The sequence below is a fragment of the Artemia franciscana genome, chromosome 1 (assembly GCF_032884065.1).
Source record: "Artemia franciscana chromosome 1, ASM3288406v1, whole genome shotgun sequence".
In the NCBI taxonomy this organism is placed as follows: Eukaryota; Metazoa; Arthropoda; class Branchiopoda; order Anostraca; family Artemiidae; genus Artemia; species Artemia franciscana.
The window spans coordinates 9554034-9575396 of NC_088863.1; the positions used below are offsets into that span (position 1 = coordinate 9554034).

The following is a 21363-nucleotide window of genomic DNA, read 5'->3' on the forward strand; positions in this document are numbered from 1 at the left end:
CTAAGTTTGTAACTTGCAGCCCCTCCCACGGGGAGTGCGGGGGAGTAAGTCGTTCCCAAAGACATAGTTATTGGGTGTTTCGACTATGTTGAATAAAATGGCTATCTCAGAATTTTGATCCGGTAACTTTAGGGAAAATGAGCATGGGAGGGGGCCTAGGTGCCCTCAATTTTTTTGGTCACTTAAAAAGGACACTAGAACTTCTAATTTCCGTTAGAATGAGCCCTTTCGCGACATTCTAGGACCACTGAGTCGTTACGATCACCCCTGGGTAAAAAAAGACAAAAAACAAATAAACACGCATCCGTGATTTGTCTTCTGGCAAAAAATGCGAAATTCAACATTTTTGTAAATAGGGGCTTGAAACTTCTACAATAAGGTTCTCTGATACGCTGAATCGGATGGTGTGATTTTCGTTAAGATCATATGACTTTTAGGGGGTGTTTCCTCCTATTTTCTAAAATGAGGCAAATTTTCCCAGGCTCGTAACTTTTGATGGGTAAGACTAATCTTGATGAAACTTATATATTTAAAATCAGTATTAAAATGCCAGTCTTATGATTTAACTATCCATTTTTTAAAGTTTCGGTTACTATTGAGCCTGGTCGCTGCTTACTACAGTTCGTTACCACGAACTGTTTGATTTAGTTGACAGGTTTCTAGATATGTTATGTTACAATCTCTTTCCGTGGTAAATTAACCAACTTTCTTGATAACTTACCATGTTATCTGCATATATACTAAGTTTATATAATTTCATTAGATTAAGATTACATAGCTGAATTTATTATTGTCTGAAATAGTGAAACCAGTCTATTGTGAAACTTGTATAAATCGGAAAACCGGAGATATGCGGAAACATATTTGGTTCCTACAAAAAAATTTAAACACATGTAATGTGGAACACGTGACTAACGTAGAGACGAAAACTTTGGGAATAATAAACTAGCGGTTTATGGTCTGCATAATGCGGAAGACTCTTCGGGAAATCAACATACATTCTCATGAAAGGTCGTGATTTTAACTTCTTCAAACAACCCCCTACTTCTGGCTCGGTTTATGGATTGTTTAGCTTCACTCAGAAAACCAAGAAACAAAGGACTCACTCGCTCTTTTCCCTCCCTAATTATTCTCAGTAACAAATCAGTTGGTTTCATGATACCTGGAGAACCTGAAGAATAGACACACACAACGAATTCGTACTTTTTTAAACTTGATGATTACTTCGCGGATATCAGATGAGAAGTCGATATTCCTGCTCCCCAGGACGAACCTGAGGAAGACGATAATGACGAAGACCAGGCCGAGGAACCATGAGTAACAACTTCCACTGAAGCTGTTTTTTTATTATGTACCCTTCAATTTCTCATCAAACAGATAATGGTAACGAATTGTAAGTAAGGAGCGACTCGACTTAGCAGTAGCCAAAGTCTCGAAAACGGAGTTTTGATAATAATAGATATATCAAATGAATTGTTCATTCATTCATAACCCAAAATAGTTAAGCGATCTTTATGACAATCACGCAATTACATTCAGCATACCAGGAAATTCTGATGTAGGAGTTTAAAGCTCTTAGCTATAAAAATGTGGAACTTGAGTTTTTTTGGCACAAGAAATTATCCGAATGCGTGTTTATTCGTTCGTTTGTTTGTTATTTTTCCTAGGGAGGATCGTGTCGAACCAAAGGTCCAAGAAAATCAAAAGATGGCTAACTTGAAAGAAACCCAAAAATTCTAGTGCCCTTTCAAAGAGACTAAAACATTGGAGGCCCCCCTCTACCAAGTGTCTTTTTTCCTTTAGAGGTCCAACAACTATGCCCCTGAGGATAATATTGCCCCCACAGTCCCTGGAATAAAGGCTGTAAAATTAGAATCCCTGAATGCAGTTTAAAAAAAACCCTACCCCGATGTGCTGATGGAGTTGCTAACCCCTCGTATAGGTTCTTTGGATAAAACGAGAACCCTGTCCCAATGTGCTATTGGAGACATTAGATCTCTTTCAAGAATCTAGAATTATGTAATCATTTCCGGTTGATAAGAAAATTTCTGGAAACATTATTATCTGAGGTTGGTTTAACAAGTATATTGTTCAATAATTGAAGTGAGTATGAAGTGACATGATGTCTAGTAAACGAAGTTTTGCTATGGATCATAATATACAATTGGAAGGGATCTTTTTGTACTATAATGGTATCGAGCCAATTATTGATTGCTAATAATTGATTATCACTACAATCGGCCAGGTATTATTATTTCAATTACCGGGCTAGCGCATGATTTTGGGTCCCCACATTCCCATCCAGGACCCTATGTCCTTCACCTAGACCCCGAGCCCCCAGCCAAGGCCCCGAGTTCCCCTCCAGGGTTCCATGTCACCCTACAGGTCCCCAAGTCCTGTTCTAGGGCTCCAATGTCCCCACCAAAAGTGTTACCCCCATAAAAAAAATTAACGGTAATTCTTCAAACTTTTTTCCAACTCTTAAAATCACATTAAATATACTTATAACAACGAAAAATCACTTGTGAAATGTGAGGCGCCAAGTTTTCAAACAGTTGTTGGTTACAAACGAATTGGAATGAAAAAGGAGCTTTCATACCAATAGATATATCAGAATAATTGCCCCTTTATGCTGATTTCAAATATTTAAATTCATTAAGTTTAGTCTTACCCATCAAAGGTTACGAGCCTGAATTTTTTTTACTGATTTTTAAAAAAAGGTAGGAACGCCCCCTAAAAGTCAAGTGATCTTAATGAAAATCATACCATCAGATTCAGCGTATTTTTGCCAGAAAAAATATCCTGGATTCGTGTTTTTTCCTGGGGTAATGGTTTTCACCCAATGGTTATAGAATATTGGAAAGAGTCCAATCGAAGGGAAAATAAAAGTTTAGCGCTCTTTTTAAGTGACTGAAGAAATTGGAGACCAACAAGGCCCCCTCCCCCACACCTTTTTCTCAAAATCGTCAGATCAAATTTCGAGATAGCCATTTTGTTCATCATAGTTGAAAGGTCCAACACCTGCCTCTGGGTATAAGTTGACCCCCCCACAGACCCAGGAGAAAAGTCTCCAAGTTTTAAATGTATTCATTGTTTACGTATAGTAAGTAGTAGTGACCACCCTTCAGGTCCAATGACAGGTCTATCCCTCCATTCCATGACAGCCCTAGTTTCAACCGCATCCCTATTCCACCATTCCATGACAGCCAGCAGGTGCATGTTACGTCATAGGGAATGTTTTCTAAGAGACACGCGTGCATTTTACATCATAGAGGGTTTCTTTATTTTGGTTGTTAACCTAATAAGGTTTGGTTGTTACGTAATGGGCTGTAGTCTTAAGTGAATTAGTACATTGATTGGAAATGACGCAATCTCGCACGACATGCTAGACTTCAGGGAACCGTTTGGAAATACCCACTAGTAACTGAAGAGAGCATACATGTTGGTGTTACGTGATGACGGTGCCCACGTGGGTGTTACGTAATGACGATGTACATGTAATGACAACGCACACGTTGGATGTTACACAATGACGGGGCGCACGTGGATGTAATGGCGTCACACATATGAAATGTACTTAATGGAAGTGTACATGTAGGGTGTTATGTAATGGGAGTGCAGACGTAGGGTGTTAGGTGATGACGATGCACACGTGGGATATTACATAATACCTGAAAAGATTTGATTTCCTCTGGGACATCTTTTTTTCAAAATGTTTTTTCCTTCGGGATTTTGTTTCCTTTCAAGGCGTTTTTTTTCTTTCAAGACGTTTTTCTCAGGGAACCTTTATATTCCAAAGGTGTTTTGTCCACATTCAGATTCGAAAGGGATTCCCCCTCAATAGAACTGTGCCTTGGACATGTGGACTATGAGGGTATTTCTGACATTTTGATTCGACTAATAAATTTTGCATGATAATCAATTGTACCCAAGGAAAACCCCTGTTCGCGCATACTAGAATGATTAAGGTATTGATTGCGTGTTCACATATAACTGCAATAATTGACTTTCAGAGGGAAAAATTGATTACTAGAAATTGATTAAATTCTGTATGCACCTGCATGTCGAGTAATGCTTTACAGAGTGTTATCAGATAGTCTTTTTTATAGTCTTTATAGTCTTTTTATAGACTTCTTCAAACACATGGCTTTTTTCGGTCAGTTTCCTGCAAAATTTTCGCTGACAATACATCCATCATTTAAACTTAATAAAAATATCCCCATTAACGTTTCTTCTGATGACTTCTAGTAATTGAGCTCAGCGTGGCACAGGCTCCCCGAAGACACCCTTCTACCGCATATTATCACAACTAAGGGGTTTTCAACCATTTTTCCTTCAAAATAGATTTATTAAACTAAAAAATAACCATTGATTTTATTAGGAAAGCGGAAACTTGTTATTTCATTGCTAGACTGTGATTTTTCACCAAAAGTCCAAGCCTGTGACACTCAATGGCTTGCAGGCATTATCAGACATATGGGATTTTTCGGGTATTTCCCTGCAAAAATATTCGTTTAAACTGAAACTGATCAGTTATACTAAAAGAAAAATCCTCGTTAACGTTTCTTCTGATGACTCCTAGCAATTGAGGCCAGAATAGCATAATGTACCAGACCCCCCCCCCCCCTCAATGACACCCTTACAGCAAACATTATCACACAAAAGGTTTTTTCAACATTTTCCCCCTAAAAATATATTTATAAAGTAAAGAATGACAATGAATTTTATTAGAACAACTAAAAATTGCTATTTCAATGCTATACAGCAAAATGTATGACAATTCCAAGCCAGTGACACTCAATGGCTGATACACGGCACCCTCTAGCAAGCATTTTCACACATATGGCATTTTTTGGGCATTTTCGTGCAAAAATATTCGTTTAAACCAGAATCGATCATTTGAACTTAATGAAAAAATCCCCGTTGGCGTTTCTTCTGGCGACTCAAAGCAATTGACTCCAGGCCGGCGTTCCAACAGTGTAGCTGCCCCCTGGTGACACCTTTCTAGCGCAAGTTATCACAACTAAGGGCTTTTCAACATTTTTCCCTCAAAGAATAAATTTATAAACTAAAAAGTGACAATTGCTTTTATTTGAAATTGTTACGTGCTGATTTTTGTTTGTGAATATTGTCGCATACTGTTTTTTATCTTCGTGAAATTTGTACATTGATTTTTCTCTTCGTGAAACTGATTTTGTTCGTAAAACATATCGCGTCCTGACTTTGCTCATGGAACATGTTCCGTGGAAATTGTTCCGTGCTGATTTTTGTTCGTGAAACTTGATGAATGTTGATTTTTTCTTCCTGAATTTTGTATATTGAGTTTCCTCCTCGTGAAACTGATTTTGCTAATGGAACTTCTTACATGCTGATTTTTGTTCGTAAAACTGGTTGCAAGTTGATTTTTATCTTAGTGAGACTTGTATATTGATGTTCCTCCTCATACAGTAAATTTTGTTCATCGAGCTTCTTGCGTGTTGATTTTGTTCCTGAAACTTGTTACGTGCTGATTTTTGTTTTTGAAACTTGTTGCATGTTGACTTCTTTTTCCTGGAACTTATAAATTGATTTTCTTTCTCTCTTGAAACTGAATATATTCGTGAAACTTGTAAATGGATTTTCTTTCTTTCTTGAAACTGAAAAGGTTCGTGAAACTTGTTTCGCACTGATTTTTGCTGTGCAACTAATTGCGTAGGCATTCTTTGGTTCGTAAAACTTGTTGCATGTTCATTTTTCCCGTCGTGAAACTTGTCCATTGATTTTCATCCTTGTAAAGCTGATTTTGCTCCTGGAACTTATTAGGTGCTGATTATTGTTCGTGAAACTTGTTATGTACTGATTTTTGTTAGCGAAACTTATTGCATGTTGATTTTTCTCTTCGTAAAGGTTGTACTTTTATTTTTTCCTCACGAAACTTATTTTTTTACATGGAACTTGCTGCGTGCATGTTGTTATTAGTGGAAATTGTTGCGAGTAGACCTTTGTTCGTAAAACTAGTTGCAAATTCATTTTTCTCTTCGTGAAACTTGTTCACTAATTTTCTTTTTGTGGAACTGATTTTGTTCATGGAAACTGTCGTGATCTAGTTTTTGTTCTTAGAACTTGTTGCGTGCTTATTATTGTTCGCGACAGTTACTGCATGTTGATTTTTCTCTTCGTGAATTTGCAAATTTATTTTCAGCATCGTGAAACGGATTTTGTTCCTTGAACTTGTTACATACTGATTTTTGTTCGTGGAACTTACTATGAGTTGATTTTAGTACGTGAAACTTGCGCATGGATTTTTCTCATCGTGAAACTGATTTTTCATGGAACTTGTTGCGTGTTGATTTTGTCCATGGAACTTGCTGCATGCTGATTTTTGCTCGTAATACTTATTGTATGTTGATTTTTTCTTGGTGGAACTTGTACACTGATTTTCCTCCTTGTGAAACTGATTTTGTTGATAGAACTTCTTGCGTGCTGGTTTTTGTTCATGGAAATTGTTGCGTGCTGATTTTTGTTCGGGACACTTGCTGCATGTTGGTTTTTCTCTTCCTGAACTTTTGCATTGATTTTCAACATTGTGAAACTGATTTTGTTCATGGAACGTGTTGAATATGTCCATGGAAATTGTGCGTGCAGACTTTAGTTTGTGAAACTTGTTTCATGTTGATTTCTTTCTTTTTGAAACTTCTACATTGATTTTTCTCCTGGTGAAACTGATTTTGTTCATGGAACTTTTGCGTGCTGATTTTGGTTCGTCGTACTTGTTGCATGTTTATTTTTCTCTTTGTGAAACTTGTACATTGATTTAAACTTCTGAAATACTCGTTTACACTAGAATCGACAATTTATACTTAATGAAGAAATCCCAATTAACAATTTTTATGACACCTAGCGATTTAGGCCAGCGTAACACAATGTGCCAGCCCCCCAATGACACCCGAATTGCACACATTATCCCTCAAAAGGGTTATTTCAACATTTACCCCTCAAAAATAAATTTATAGCCTTAAGAATGACTATTGTTTTTAGTAGAACAACGGAAACTTGCCTTTTTCATTGCTAGATAGCGATATCACATGACAATTCCAAGCCTGTGACACTCAATGGCTGACATATAGCACCCTCTAGCAAGCAGTATCAAATATATGATATTTTCCGGGCATTTTCGTGCAAATATTCGTTTACAATAAATCAATCATTTGAACTGAATGAAAAATCCCCATCGGCGTTTCTTCTGATGACTTAGCAATGGAGGCCGGCGTGGCCCAAAGCAAAAGCGCCCCCGATGACACCCTTCTGGCGCAAATTATCACACCAAGGGTTTTCCAACATTTTCCCCTAAAAAATAAATTTATAACCTACAGAATGACCATTGCTTTTATTTGAACTTGTTGCGTGCTGATTTTTGTTTGCGAAACTTGTTACATGTTGTTTTTTTATCTTCGTAAAACTTGTACAAGATTTTTCTCTTCGTGAAACTGATTTTGTTTGTGAAACTTATTGCGTACTGATTTTGTTAGTGGAACTTGCTGTGTGCTGATTTTTGTTCGTGAAACTTGTTGAATGTTGATTTATTCCTCGCGAGACTTGTAAATTGTTTTTCTGCTCATAAAACTGTTCTTGTTAATAGATTTTGTTGCATGTTAATTTTTGTTCGAGAAACTGGCTACATGTTGATTTTCATGTTCGTGAAACTTGTAGATCAATAATTCTCCTCACAAAATGTTTGTTCATGGAACTTCTTACCTGTTGATTTTATTCATGGAACTTGTCCCGTGTAGATTTTTGTTCGTCAAACTTGTTGCACGTTGATTTTTTCTTCGTGAAAATTTTACATAGATTTTTCTCCTCGTAAAACTGATTGTGTTCATAAAACTTGGTGCATGTTGATTTTTGTCCTAGAAACTGGTTACATGTTGATTTTCATCTTTGTGAAACTTGACCATCTATGTTTCTCGTAAAAAAATTTTTGTTCAAGGAACTTCTTGCGTGTTTTTATTTTATTTATGGAACTTGTTTCGTGAAAATTTTTGTTCGTCAAACTTGTTGCAGGTTGATTTTTTCTTTAAATTTTACATTGATTTTGCTCCTCGTGAAACTGATTGTGTTTATGGAACTTGTTGTGTGCTGCTTTTGTTAGTGGAACTTATTATGTGCTGATTTTTGTTCGACAAACTTGTTACATGTTGATGTTTCTCTTCGTGAAACATGTACATTCATCTTTTCCTTATGAGACTGATTTTGTTCATGGAACTTGTTGCGGGCCGATTGTTGTTCGTGGAACTTATGTCATGCTGATTTTTATTCGTGAAACTAGTTGTATATTGATTTTCTCTTGGTCAAACATGTACACAGGTTTTTCTCCTTATGAAACTGATTTTGTTTTTGGAACTTGTCAAGCGCTAGTTTTTGTTCGTGGAAATCGTTGCGCACTTATTTTTGTTCGCGAAACGTAATGCAGGTTGATTTTTCTCTCCGTGAACTAGTATACTGATTTGCCTCATCATAAAACTGATTTTGTTCATGGAACTTGTTACGTGCTGATTTTTGCTTGTGGAACTTACCGTGTGCTGATTTTAGTTCGTCAAACTTGTTGCATATTAATTTTCTCTTCGTGAATTTTGCACATTGATTTTCTACTTGTGAAACTGATTTTGCTCTTGGAATTTGTTGCATGTTGATTTTGTTCATGAAATTTGTTGCGTGTTGATTTTTTCGTAATATTTGTTGCATGTAAGTTTTTTCTTCGTGAAACTTGTACATTGATTTTTCTCCTCGTGAAACTGATTTCTTTCATGAAACTTGTCGCAGGCTGGTTTTTGTTCGTGGAAATTGTTGCGTGCTGATTTTTGTTCACGACAGTTGCTGCATGTTGAATTTTCTCTTCGTGAACTTGTAGATTATTTTTTCTCGTCGTAAAATTGATTTTGTTCATGGAACTTGTCAGGTGCTGATTTTTGTTCGTGGAACTTGCTTGGTGGTGATTTTTGTTCGTGAAACTTATTGCATATTGACTTTCTTTTCGTGAAATTTGCACTTTGATTTTTCTCCTCGTAAAACTGATTTTGCTCATCGAACTTTTGGCGTGTTAAGGTAGTTCGTAGAACTTCTTGCGTGCTGATTTTCGTTTGTAAAATTGCCAATATTTTGTTTATGGAACTTGCTGCGTGTTGATTTTTGTACGTGAAACTTGTTGCATCTGGACATATCTCTTCGCAAAACTTGTTCATTGATTTTTCTCCTCGTGAAAATGATTTTGTTCATGAAACTTGTTGAGTGCCGATTTTTGTTCGTGGAACTTGTTGTGTGCTGATTTTTGTAATGAAACTTGTTGCATGTTATTATATCTCTTCGTGAAATTTGTTCATTGATATTGTCCCCTCGTAAAACTGATTTTGTTCGTGGAACTTGTTGCGTGCTGATTTTTGTTCGTGAACTTGTTGCATGCTTATTCTTATTTGCGAAATATGTTGCATGTTGATTTTCTCTTCCTAAAACTTGTACGTTGATTTTTCTTGTAGTGATATTGTTTTTGTGGAACTTGTTGCGTGCTGATTTTTATTCGTGAAGCTTGTCGCATGTTGATATGTTTCTTCGTGAAATTAGCAAATTGATTTTTCTCTTCGTGAAACTTATTCTGTTCATGGAATTTGTCACGTGTTGATTTTTGTTCGTGGAACTTATTGCGTGCTGATTTTTGTTCGCAACACTTGCTTCATGTTCATTATTTTCTCGTGAAGCTTGTATATTGATTTTTCTCATCGCGAAACTGATTTTGTTCATGGAAGTGTCGCATGCTGATTTTTACCCATGGAAGTTGTTGCGTTAAACTTGTTTCATGTTGATTTTTCTCTTCTTGATACTTGTACATTGATTTTTTCTCCTCTCATTGCATGTTGATGTTTCTCTTCGTGAAACTTGTACATTGATTTTTCTACTCGTGAAAATGACTTTGTTCATGAAATTTATTACGTGCTTTTTTTATTCTTGGAACTTGCTTCGAGCTAATTTTTGTTCGTGAAACTTGTTGCTTCTTTATTTTTCTATTCGTGGAACTAGTACATTGATTTTTTTTTCTCTCGTAAAACTAATGTTGCTCCTGGAGCTCGTTGGGTGCTGTTTTTGTTTGTGGAACCTAATGCGTTCTAATTTTTGTTCGTCAAACTTGTTGCTTGTTATTTTTTCTCTTCATGAAAACCCCAACATTGATTTTTCTCCATGTGAGACTGATTTGGTCATGGAACTTGTTTCGTGCTGATATTGGTCGTGAAGCTTGTTGCATGTCTATTTTTCTCTTCTAGAAACATGCACATTGACTATTCTCTTCGTGAAACTGATTTTGTTCATAGAAATTACTGCATGCCGATTTTTGTTCGTGGAATTTGATTCGTGCTGATCTTTTGTTCGTGAACCTTGTTGCATGTTGATTTTTCTCATGACGAAGCTTGTAAATTGAGTGTTTATCCTCGTGAAACTAATTTTGTTCATGTGCTAATTTTGTTCACTTGTGCTAGGTTAGATGTGGGGGAATGTACCAAGTGTGGAAGAACCTACACCTAAAATACACATAGTAGGTTAGGTTAAGTTAGGTTGGATAATGTGTCAAAAAAAGCATGCAACAATTTCCATGAATGAAATCAGTTTCACGAGGAGAAAAATGAATGTGCAAGTTTCACGAAGAGGAAAATCAACATGCGTGTACTGACGTGGTATAATGACAATGAGAAGGTAGTATAATCATTAGCATTTTGATTTGAGGCTGGAATGAATGGCTTAACGAGAGATGGTCTGTCTCTTTGAATAAATTGAAGTAAATCTTTAATTGAAGAAGCTTAAATATACTTAGAGGGCGGTAAGACCCTATAGATCTATACATTTGATTTATCTGTTTAACGGCAAGTAACTAGATCAAATAATATAATGTTTGGTTGGGGCGACGATGAGAGGAGAATAAACCCTCACTTTATAAATACATTAATAAACGATCGTTGATCCTTAAATGAATGTAGATTAATTTACCTGAGGGATAACAGCGTAATTCTTTTTGAGAGTTTAAATTGACAAAAGAGTTTGTGACCTCGATGTTGATTCAGGGACCCTGTTTGTTGCAGTAGCCCAGTAAGGTAGTCTGTTCAACTATTAAATCCTAGCAACAAAATACTTTTCGAGAATCCGCCTTTATTAGCAAAGACCTAGGCATAAAGAAAGTAGTTTGAGAAGTAATTGAAATCAGACTTCAGTTCAATGATATTAACGGAAAACTAACCAATGAAATCAGGGAAAATATAAATATAGAAAGATTAATAATAAAATTTCCTTAAAGAGGGACTTGGGAGAATATTCACTAAATGTTCTATACACAAATATAAATAAAAATGACCTTACAAAATATCTTAAAAAATCGATACATATTTACACAGAACCTGTCACAAATAGACTTATAAGATCAGCAGCCAAAAAAGCACGGTTGGCATTAAAAACGTGTTTTTAAACCATTCTCTTTCATTTTAACGAATAGCCTCGTTTCATCACAATTTATTTATCAGTCCTGGTTGAACTTCACTGAGATAAGGATGCTGGGACTGTTTTGAATTTTTTTAGATTTTAGTTTTATTGATTTTATCCTGTTGTAAGTTGTCTTTTTATGTTTTTGTATTGCTGAGGATAGCCCTTGGACAAAGGGGCCGAAATTTCCATTCTAATTTGTTTCCCATTGTCTTGAGAAATTCCCTATTGATCTTCTTGTTTTTGGTGTTTACATTGATTTTTCTCATCACGAAACTGATTTTGCTCCTAGAACTTGATAAGTGCTGATTTCTTAAACAAAACCAGATTCACGAGGGGAAAAATTCAGTTTACAACTTCCACGAAAAGAGAAAAATCGATATTCATCAAGTTTCAAGAAACAAAATCAGCAGACAGCCAGTTCCACGAACACAAAATCAGCAAGCAACAAGTCCCACAAACAAAATCGGTTTCACGAGGAGAAGATAAATGTGCGAGTTTCACAAGGAGAAAAACCTACAAACAAACAGGTTTCAAAAACAAAAATCAGCTCGCAAGGAGTTCCATGAACAAAATCAACACGGACCAAGTTCCATGAGCATAATCAGTTTCATGAGAAGAAAAACCAATGTACAAGTTTCACAACGAGAAAAAATCAACCTGTAACAAGTTTCCGAACAAAAATCAGCACGCAACAAGTTCCATTAACAAAAAGCAGCCTACAACAAGTTCCGTAAGCAAAATCAGTTTCATGAGGAGGAAAATCAATGCATAGATTTAACAAAGAGAAAAGTCAACATGCAACAAGTTTCAAGAACAAAAATTACCATACAAAAAGTTCCAAAAACAAAAATCAGCATGCAACAGGTTCCAGAAACAAGATCAGTTTCATGAGGAGAAAAAAATCAATGTATAAATTTCGCAAAGAGAAAAATCAACATGTAATAAATTTTACGGACAAGAATAAGCAGACAACTTGTTCCGTGAACAACAAACAGCACACATCAGGTCCCATGATGAAAATCAGCTTCATGAGGAGACACATCAACGAACAAGTTTCACGAAGAGAAAAATCAACATGCAACATGTTTCAAGAACAGAAATCCGAACGCAGCAATTTCCACAAACGAAAAATCAGCACGCAATGGGTTCCATGAACAAAATCAGTTTCACGAGGATAAAATCAACGAACGAATTTCATAAAGAGACAAATCAACAGGCAACAAGTTTCACGAACAGAAATCAGGACGCAGCAAGTTCTACGAATAAGAAATTATCAGCAAGCCAAGATTTCCATGAAGAAAATCACTTTCAAGAGGAGAAAAAAACAATGTTCAAGTTTCACAAAGAGAAAAATCAACGTGAAATAAGTTTCACGAACAAAAAAATCAGCGCGCAGTAAATTCACAGAAGAAAAATCAGCAGAAAACAACTTATATGAACAAAACCGGTTTCGTGATGAGAAAAATCAATGTACGAGTTTTTTCACGAAGAAAAAAATCAACATGCAACAACTTTCATTAACAAAAATCAGCAAGCAACAAGTTCCACGAACAACAATCAACACGAAAAGAGTTCCATGGAAAAAATCAGTTTCACAAGGAGAAAGAATCAATGTACAAGTTTCACGAAGAGAAAAATCAGCACGCAACAAGTTTCACGAATAAGAATCGGCAAGCAACAATTTCCATGAACAAAAATCAACATAAAATCGAGTGCCATGAATAAAAACAGTTTCAGGAGGAGTAAATCAATGTACAAGTTTCACGAAGAGAAAAATCAATATGCAATAAGTTTCATGAACAAAAACCAACACACAAAAAGTTCCACGAACAGAAATCAGCAGGCAATGAGTTTCATGAACAAAATCAGTTTTACAGGGGGAAAATCAATGTACAAGTTTCACAAAGAGAAAAATCAATATGCAACAAGTTTCACGAACAAAAAAGTTAGTGCGCAATAAGTTCCACGAACAAAAATCAACACGCAACAAGTTCCATGAGCAAAATCAGAACTTGATGAAAAAATCAAAGTACAAGTTTCACGAAGAGAAAAATCAACATGGAACAAGTTTCATGAACAAAAATCAGCATGAAAGAAGTATCATGAACAAAAAATGAGGACGCTAAAAGATCCATGAACAAAATCAGTTTCATGAGGAGAAAAACAAATATGCAACAAGTTTCACAAACTAAAATCAACGTGCAACAAGTTATAAAAAGCAGCATACAACAAGTTCCAAGGGCAAAAGTCAGCGCCAAACATAGTAAAAAGAAAATCAGCAATAAAATCAGTATGCAATAAGTTCCATTAACAAAATCATCAGGAATGGTAGTTATTTTCTCCTTTAGTCTTATAAGGAAAATGTAAGTATGAAAATAAACTTTTAGGAATTTCTAGAAAGCCAGAAAACCCTGAAATACATGGGCAGTTAGCTGTGACATCATTTTAGAGGGGTTTCAGGCTCTTTTTAAAATTTCTTGCAATTTTTTTTTCAAAATAAAATGTCACTAATAAGACTAAGGAATATGGGCATTACTATTCCTGAATCAGCTACAAATGGTAATTTCTATCACTCGACAGTTTTTAAACTGTTAATCAGGACTGTTTTACCTTTTGGGGCCCCTTTAAGGATTCAACATGTAATTTCAATCAAAAGTGATTACTGAAATATGAAAGAGCATAAAAAAGACCAAATAAGAAATGCATCAAGTGATGTATTCTTTTTCGTCCTAGCTGCATTATGTTTTCAATTACAATTCTTTACCTTCAGTTGTGCTGTATGCCTATTTATTATAGTTCTATACTACTGGTAGAAACATTTCCCAATTGCATGAAAAATCCGTATCCTGAAGGAAGAATGGGATGGAAATGGGTAACTGAAAGAACCTGATTCCTAAATTTAGACGAGGATACAAATTTCTTTTCAAAGCCACTATATTGAATTTTGTACAATATACTACTATTACTAACAGCTCACCGCAGCACCAAGCCCTCTAAGGTCAACGCAGCTGCGCACGCTCCTCCTCCATCCTAATCTATTTAAAGCGTCCCTCTTTACACCTTCCCAGGAAGTTCCCCTTTCCCTTAAATCCATTTTTACTGCATCCTTCCACTCCAACTCCGGACGACCTGCTCTACATTTAGCCCTAGATGGTTGACTGCAAAGGACAAGCTTTGGCAATCTGTCATCCTTCATCCACAAAACGCGCCCTAGCCTTAAGCTTTATCTGACTATAGCCCTAGAAAGCGGGATTGAACCGCACTTTTCGATAAACTTACAGTTTGAAATATGGTCTGACAGCCAGGAACCTAAAACAATCAGTAGGCAAATTCTCTGGAAAAAAATCAAGCAAATTTTCGTCCATTTTTTGGAGCACCCATGCTCCAGAGCTATATTTGACCACTGTTATCATTGTAGATTCCAATATTCTGATCTTGGTTGGCAGACTTATCTTCTTCTTCTTAATTTTTTTTTCAGCTGTGAAAGAAACAGCCTGAGCCTAGGTTATTCTACTTTTAACATCTTCAATGCTCCCACTGTCGTCACTAATGACACTACCAAGGTAAGTGCGATCTTTTCGCTTTGATCAATCTTTTCGTTATCCAACGTCACCTTTTCATCTTCACTTATTCCTAGCCTTAGTGACTTAGTCTTCTTAATGTTAATTTTGAAACCTCTTCTAAAACCCTGAACTCGCAAAACCTCCAAAATTTCGTTCATTTTGCAAAAACTTTTACCTAGGATGCTTAAATCATCAGTATGATCTAAGTCCAGGAAAGTGTTTTCTTCTTTATTCGAATCCGTGTTCTTCCATTGCCTTTCCGGTTTCCTTTAAGTAAGTCTATCAAAAGGATTCATATAAAGGGGGATAAAAGGTAACCCTGCTTAATTCCTGATTCAATATGAAACCAGCTGCTAACCTCATTTTCTACATTAACTGCAGCAGCGTTTTTATCGTACATATTTGTCTGGTATACCATACAAGGATAAGACTATCACTAAAGCTTTTCTATCAACATAATCGGACATTTTTTTTAAGGGAGACTAGGCAGCTTCCTTATTCCTCATGAGCCCCACTCCCTGTCTATATACACTATCCTCACTGCGTGAGTAGATGAATTCTATATCACATAATTTCATGCTTCCTACCCCTGGGATTCGAGTTTCTGAAAATCTTACTATGTCCAGTTCGAAGCGTCTGAAATCGTCAGTCAAAATGTCGATATGATAGCTATTTCTTTAACCTAATATTCTTAGATTATTGAAATCGTTTTGGCCTCAGGAAAAGCAATGGTCCCGGATACCAGTGCAGGAGGGGAACCAACACATCATCTCAAATTGCGACTTGCGATAATATTGTAAAATAAATGGTAAGAATTATAGGTTATCTTATCACTTTTAAGAGAGAAGGAGCGAAACTGGTAAATTAACCACTTCTTATACCCAATTTGCGACTGCAAATACATTCCTGGAAGTTTCATTCCAGCTCAAGCACTTTCTGTGTTAGCAGAAGGGGTATATTTTATGTTCTAATGCTTAAACTCGACAGAAGAAAATGTCAATAGTCCCCAAATGGGGTGAGAGGATGTTGTTAGGAAAGATTTAACCGAAATGAGAACTTTTTGGGACGGTGTAAAAGGGAGGCTTTGGGCAGATTGACATTAGGGAGGAGCGTGTGTAGCTGTGTTAGCCTCAGGCGGCTTGGTGCTGCAATGAGTTGTTAGTAGTAGTAGTAGTAGTATTCGTCCCTAACTGATGCTGTTTTAAAATGTAATGATTACTGCCGTCGCAAGTCTATACAGCTATACTTGCTAATTTTTCGGGGTGTTTTTTTTTTTTTTTTTTTTTTTTTTTTTTTTTTTTTTTTAATTGGATTTATTAAGGATATAAACCAATCATTGATGAGACATAAACACAAAAAATGATAACCTAAAATAATAAAGTATATAGACCATGGTTATGTCCTTCTTCACTAAGGGGTGGGGCAGTGACTCAACTGTGACGAAAGTAAGAATTATATTTGGAAAGGACATTGAATAGTGACTAGAATGATCTGTTATAGGGCTTTTTGGTGCTTATCGGTTATATAACTAAACACTAGATAATTTATGACACATTCATAAGACAAAAATTAGTCAGGCGGCCGGCTTCTTTAACAAGACAATTCCTTTGGCTCGCTAATCAAACAGGGGTTTATCATTCTGTGAACAATATTTCTGAATAGGTTTTTTGGAGGTTGAGGGGCAAAAAGGTACATCGGTTAGGTTATGTATTTAATGTACTACGCTCTAGGCGGTCCCCTTTCCATAATTCTTTGTGGTAGTTTTCGTAATTTTGTTACTAAACCATATTTTTCATAATATTTTGTTCTATTTCATTAGTATTAACCAAACTTCACTTTTCGAGTGTTTATTATGTAACCGATAAGTACAGTCTTTTTTTTATCGGATTAACGAATTACATCATTAATTTACAGAAGTCATTTAAACTCATATTTCTATTTCTTAATTAAAAAACAATAACGTCAAAATGAACTCACCTTGGTAACTGATGTATTGACCCCTCTTCCATTCTGCCCCCTGAGTCTTCTCTAACACATTTGTATTGTCACACCATCTACAATAATATTCTCTATATGACACTAATTAACAACACATAATTCTAAAATTGGAATCAAATGAAGATGTCATAAATTCTTCAGAATGAACAAACAAACTTATTTAAATACACCGCACTTGAAACTAGATTTTGTGTTCTCGACCTTTAGTAAAAAGTACGAGACATTTTGCGGAAAAGATACAGGCTATACAGGCTATCAATGCTCACTGGAAACCAGTCTAGAGCGCATCCTTACTTTGTATGTCCGAGTAAAAAAATCTATAGAGATTGTATCAGTTGTTGCAAAACAAAACCTGACATAGCGTAATGCCCGTTTAAACACGTATCTAAATTATTGTTTACCTTTTGCATACCAGCCAGAATGACCATTTCAGCTGGTGAAAATTTTCACAGGGGAGTTAGAACTGCCAGCAATTTTGTCTGTTTTTCCCTATGGATCTTTTTTGGGTACTTATAGGAACACTCGAGAATTTACGACGTGGTCATAAGAGAAAACTATTTAATCTTTATTATTTCGAGGATAGGGGGAGGGGTGAAATTTAAATCGGTACCTATCTGTTGGATAGTACACACTCGAGAATTTGGATCAATAAAATCAGACATTAACCGGTTTACTGATTATTGTTTATGTACGGAGACAATTAGCTTCGGCTCAATGAAAATCTAAATTGTAGGTTTTCACTGAATACAATATTTTAATAAATGTTTAGTTGGTATTTTGGCAAGGTTAAATTTTGTATGCAAACCCCGCTATTCTGAACCCTCAGCCCCCCAGTTCCTAATGTGCAAATAAACACCACAAATTATATATATCCTATCTCCCGTCTCAGTTGTTTCAAACCCGTACCTACTGATCCAGGTGTGTACTGGCTAACAGACAAGTAACCCTTAAATCAAACAAACCTCTTTTAGGTATAATCGGAATGGGCGTTATCGAATCCCGAGAATAGACCCGGTAAAAAGGAGGCACCTGTTAAACCGGGTTCATTTTTGAGGTTTTGATATGGGGAGAGAGGGGAAACTATTCAGATTTACATAACAACAAACTAAGCATTTTCATTTAATCATCTTTTTCGGGGGATGGAGAGTCCAATCTCACCACAGAGCACGTCATTCCATCAAACATAAATCTTTTGGGTAATACCTAGATTCGGAGTAACATGAGAAAATAACGTTAAAAACAACATTTTCCAAGCTGAATTTCTTCAGAGAGGAGTCCAGAGCGACTGAGAGCCAGCAAAAGCAGAGATAAGGTAATACAGAAAGATAAACTCGAATAAATGAATGGTTAAAGTAAAACAAACAGAAATTCAAATGAGCAATCAAGTACAGCTCAAAATGAACAGAAATTACCGCAAATAAGGGTTGGGTTGCCATCTACTAAAGGCTAGATCGTCATTGACACTTCACTGAAAACAGAGTGCTTAAAAAATTACTGATTACCATTTTAAAAGTATTACTCTTTTTAAAGAAAAAAATGTTGCGAACAAACATGGTAAAAATAATTAGAAGTTACTCTTAGAAATTAATTTACTCTTCAAAATTGTTAACAAGGAACAAAATACCTAGTGCCACTACTTAGCATATAATTTTCTATGCTTTAGTTCTTTGAGGCTAGGCGACGTTATTTTGTATCACATAACAACCAAAGAAGATATTCCATTACGACTTGAATATCGTTATTGTCTCTGCTTATTTTTTGAATTTCACTTTGACAATTCAAGTCCTTGGGGCTGGAATCCCCGAATTCTACTGCTAGAAAAAACTAAATTATCCCTGTGTTAGTTTTATAAATACAGACATATTTCATCATGAATCTTTGAAAAACAAATTCCTTTTACATTATCAGTATTTTTTTTACGCTGAAGTATTCATATCATTGTATTAAATTAACAATTATCTGCGGTAGGAAGTATTTAAAATGCCATTTGAGGTACCTCAAGCTACCGTCACGTTCTTCAAACTGCGAATTAAAATAAGATCGACATTAAGCTTAATGAGGCTTAAAAATAATTTTCTACATTAACTGATTGGGAAGGAATGAGCCATCTCGGCGAATTGTTGCCTCTGAAGTTGAGAAAATCAATATACATATATTGATAATCTGAAGCCTGAAGAAGATCTCAAAATTTGACTTGGTCCTCTTTAGGCAAAATTTGGTGTTTTGCGCCATAGAATAGTAAAAAAAAAAAAAAAAAACAAGATTGTGGCACAATCTCTTATACTACTTAAAAGACGCATGGTCTTTACATTTTTGTTCATATGAGCCCCCTTCCAATATTCTAGGCCTGCTGTTTCTAAACAATTACTACTGAAATAAAACTGCAGGAACAAACAACACGCATCTGTGATCATCCTAAAAAAAATATTTATTTCGCATTTTTTATAGATAAAGACTTGAAAACACTTCGGTGGAGTTCACTGAATGATATGGTGTATTCGATGGTACAACCTTCATCAACGACACTTTTTAAACAAATGAGCAAATGCTCTCAAACCGTAACTTTTTGTGGGCAACATGTATCTTAATAAATTTTACATATTTGAAACTATTATAACAAGCCGATTCTTAAGGTGCAGGCTATTTATTGTTATAAAAAAAATCTAATTTTCGTTTCTACTAGCACAAGTGGATCTTTAATTACGTTTTGAACAGTGATTACCACTGAACATTACCCCAAATTGTTTGATGAAAAATTGAATGTACACAAAGGGAGACTTTCGAACCCCTCCTGAACCATTCATATAGTCTACTTCCGCCAACAGCCATGTTACACAAGGACTATTGGAACATACAACAGTGAGTGTTTTGGAACATACAACAGTGAATGTTAACTAAAAAAAAAGGGACACTCGAACTATTGCTATGACGCGCAAAGGGATATCCTTTTCCGAGCGCTTTAATCTGTATCATTTTTCAAGAAACTTTTCGCTACTGTTCGTGCATGTACTTATTCTGTGATTCACTGGGACCAGAGTATAACCAAACAATCCATCCACGTCATGAGGGGTCAGGTTTTTGCGACAGATGTCATGTGAGTTCGCCAATGGAGATACTTTGGCCAGGTACTACGTACAAACAATCCCCTCCCACCCCATTGGCAACCGTCGGGTTTACACCAGAAAGATAGTACCAGAATCATCATGCGCCCAACGTACAAGACAAACCAATGAAAGCTGAATGCCTCAATCCAGGTTCAGCGAGAGGATACACATGAACAACGTCTAATTGTTGAACCTCAGGAATCCATACCCCGCAGCCCCCGGGCAAGGATTGTAAATTATACAATTTATCCATTTTTTACATACAGAATTTACCATTAGAAAAGGCATTTTACGTAAAGTGAACTGTAGTAAAACGATGTGTACATGCAGATTGTCGGAAGAGCGTATCTCAAGAATGGATTAGGGAAATAAATATGAACTTTCAGGAGAGGCTTAAGGGGGAAAATCAATTGACCAAAAGGCAAAATGGGCATGACACTATAATTACTACTACCACTGCTGCTACTACTGCTACAACTACTAATCTAACTACAACTACTACAAGTACTACTTCTATTGCAACTAAAGCTAAGGCTAAGAGCATTAAGATGTAAATTTCAAGAAGTATAGAAGGGGAAGTTCAACTAAATTAAAACACACAATGGATATACAGGTTATCAAAAGAGCATTTCGGCAATATCATAGCAATGGCTGATTGCACTAAATTGAAACGTGCTAGTCGTACAACTAATACTACTAGCGCTTCCACTACTAGTACTGTGACTGTTAATAAAACTATGGTCAAGAATATGAAGATGAAATTTTCAGAGATTACTGATGAGAGAGTTTGAATTGAATTACAACGTCCCGTCTGCATACAGGTTGTCCAAAGGGCGTACTAGCAATATCTTAGGGACGACCTGGTGTGTCAATTTGAAAGCAACAGGACTTTCTGTGGGGAATGTTGGACTAACCAAAAGGCATTATTTGCATCCTACTACAACTACTTCTGCGTCTATTATTACTGCTACTAAAGCTAAGGCAACTATCAATCCTACAACTGTTACTACCACTACTTATTCTATCATTATCTAAACCAAATAAATTTTTGCAGGGCCCTTCTTATGAACTGTGAACCCCCATTTTTTCATCCAGACAGACATCGTTAAGTATCTTGTGGACAAAAGGGGGTCCAACTAGATCACTTTGGCACTCGTGGTAGTTAATGGTTAAACAATTAAGGGGGGTTACAAGAATTGACT

At 36.0% G+C, this 21363-nt stretch overlaps 1 protein-coding gene across 5 annotated transcripts in view; it reads right to left on the minus strand.

The window, feature by feature from the left end:
- Nucleotides 1-21363, minus strand: part of LOC136025188 (basic helix-loop-helix ARNT-like protein 1) — a 353837-nt gene that overhangs the window by 155987 nt on the left and 176487 nt on the right. The window contains exon 2 of one of the 5 annotated variants that reach the window (XM_065700985.1): nucleotides 17037-17113. The exons of the other annotated variants lie outside the window; for them this stretch is intronic. Within the exon in view, the coding sequence (XP_065557057.1) occupies nucleotides 17037-17068 (32 nt within the window). The 5' untranslated portion in view covers nucleotides 17069-17113. The remainder of the gene's footprint in view (nucleotides 1-17036; nucleotides 17114-21363) is intronic. 5 annotated transcript variants of the gene reach the window in all.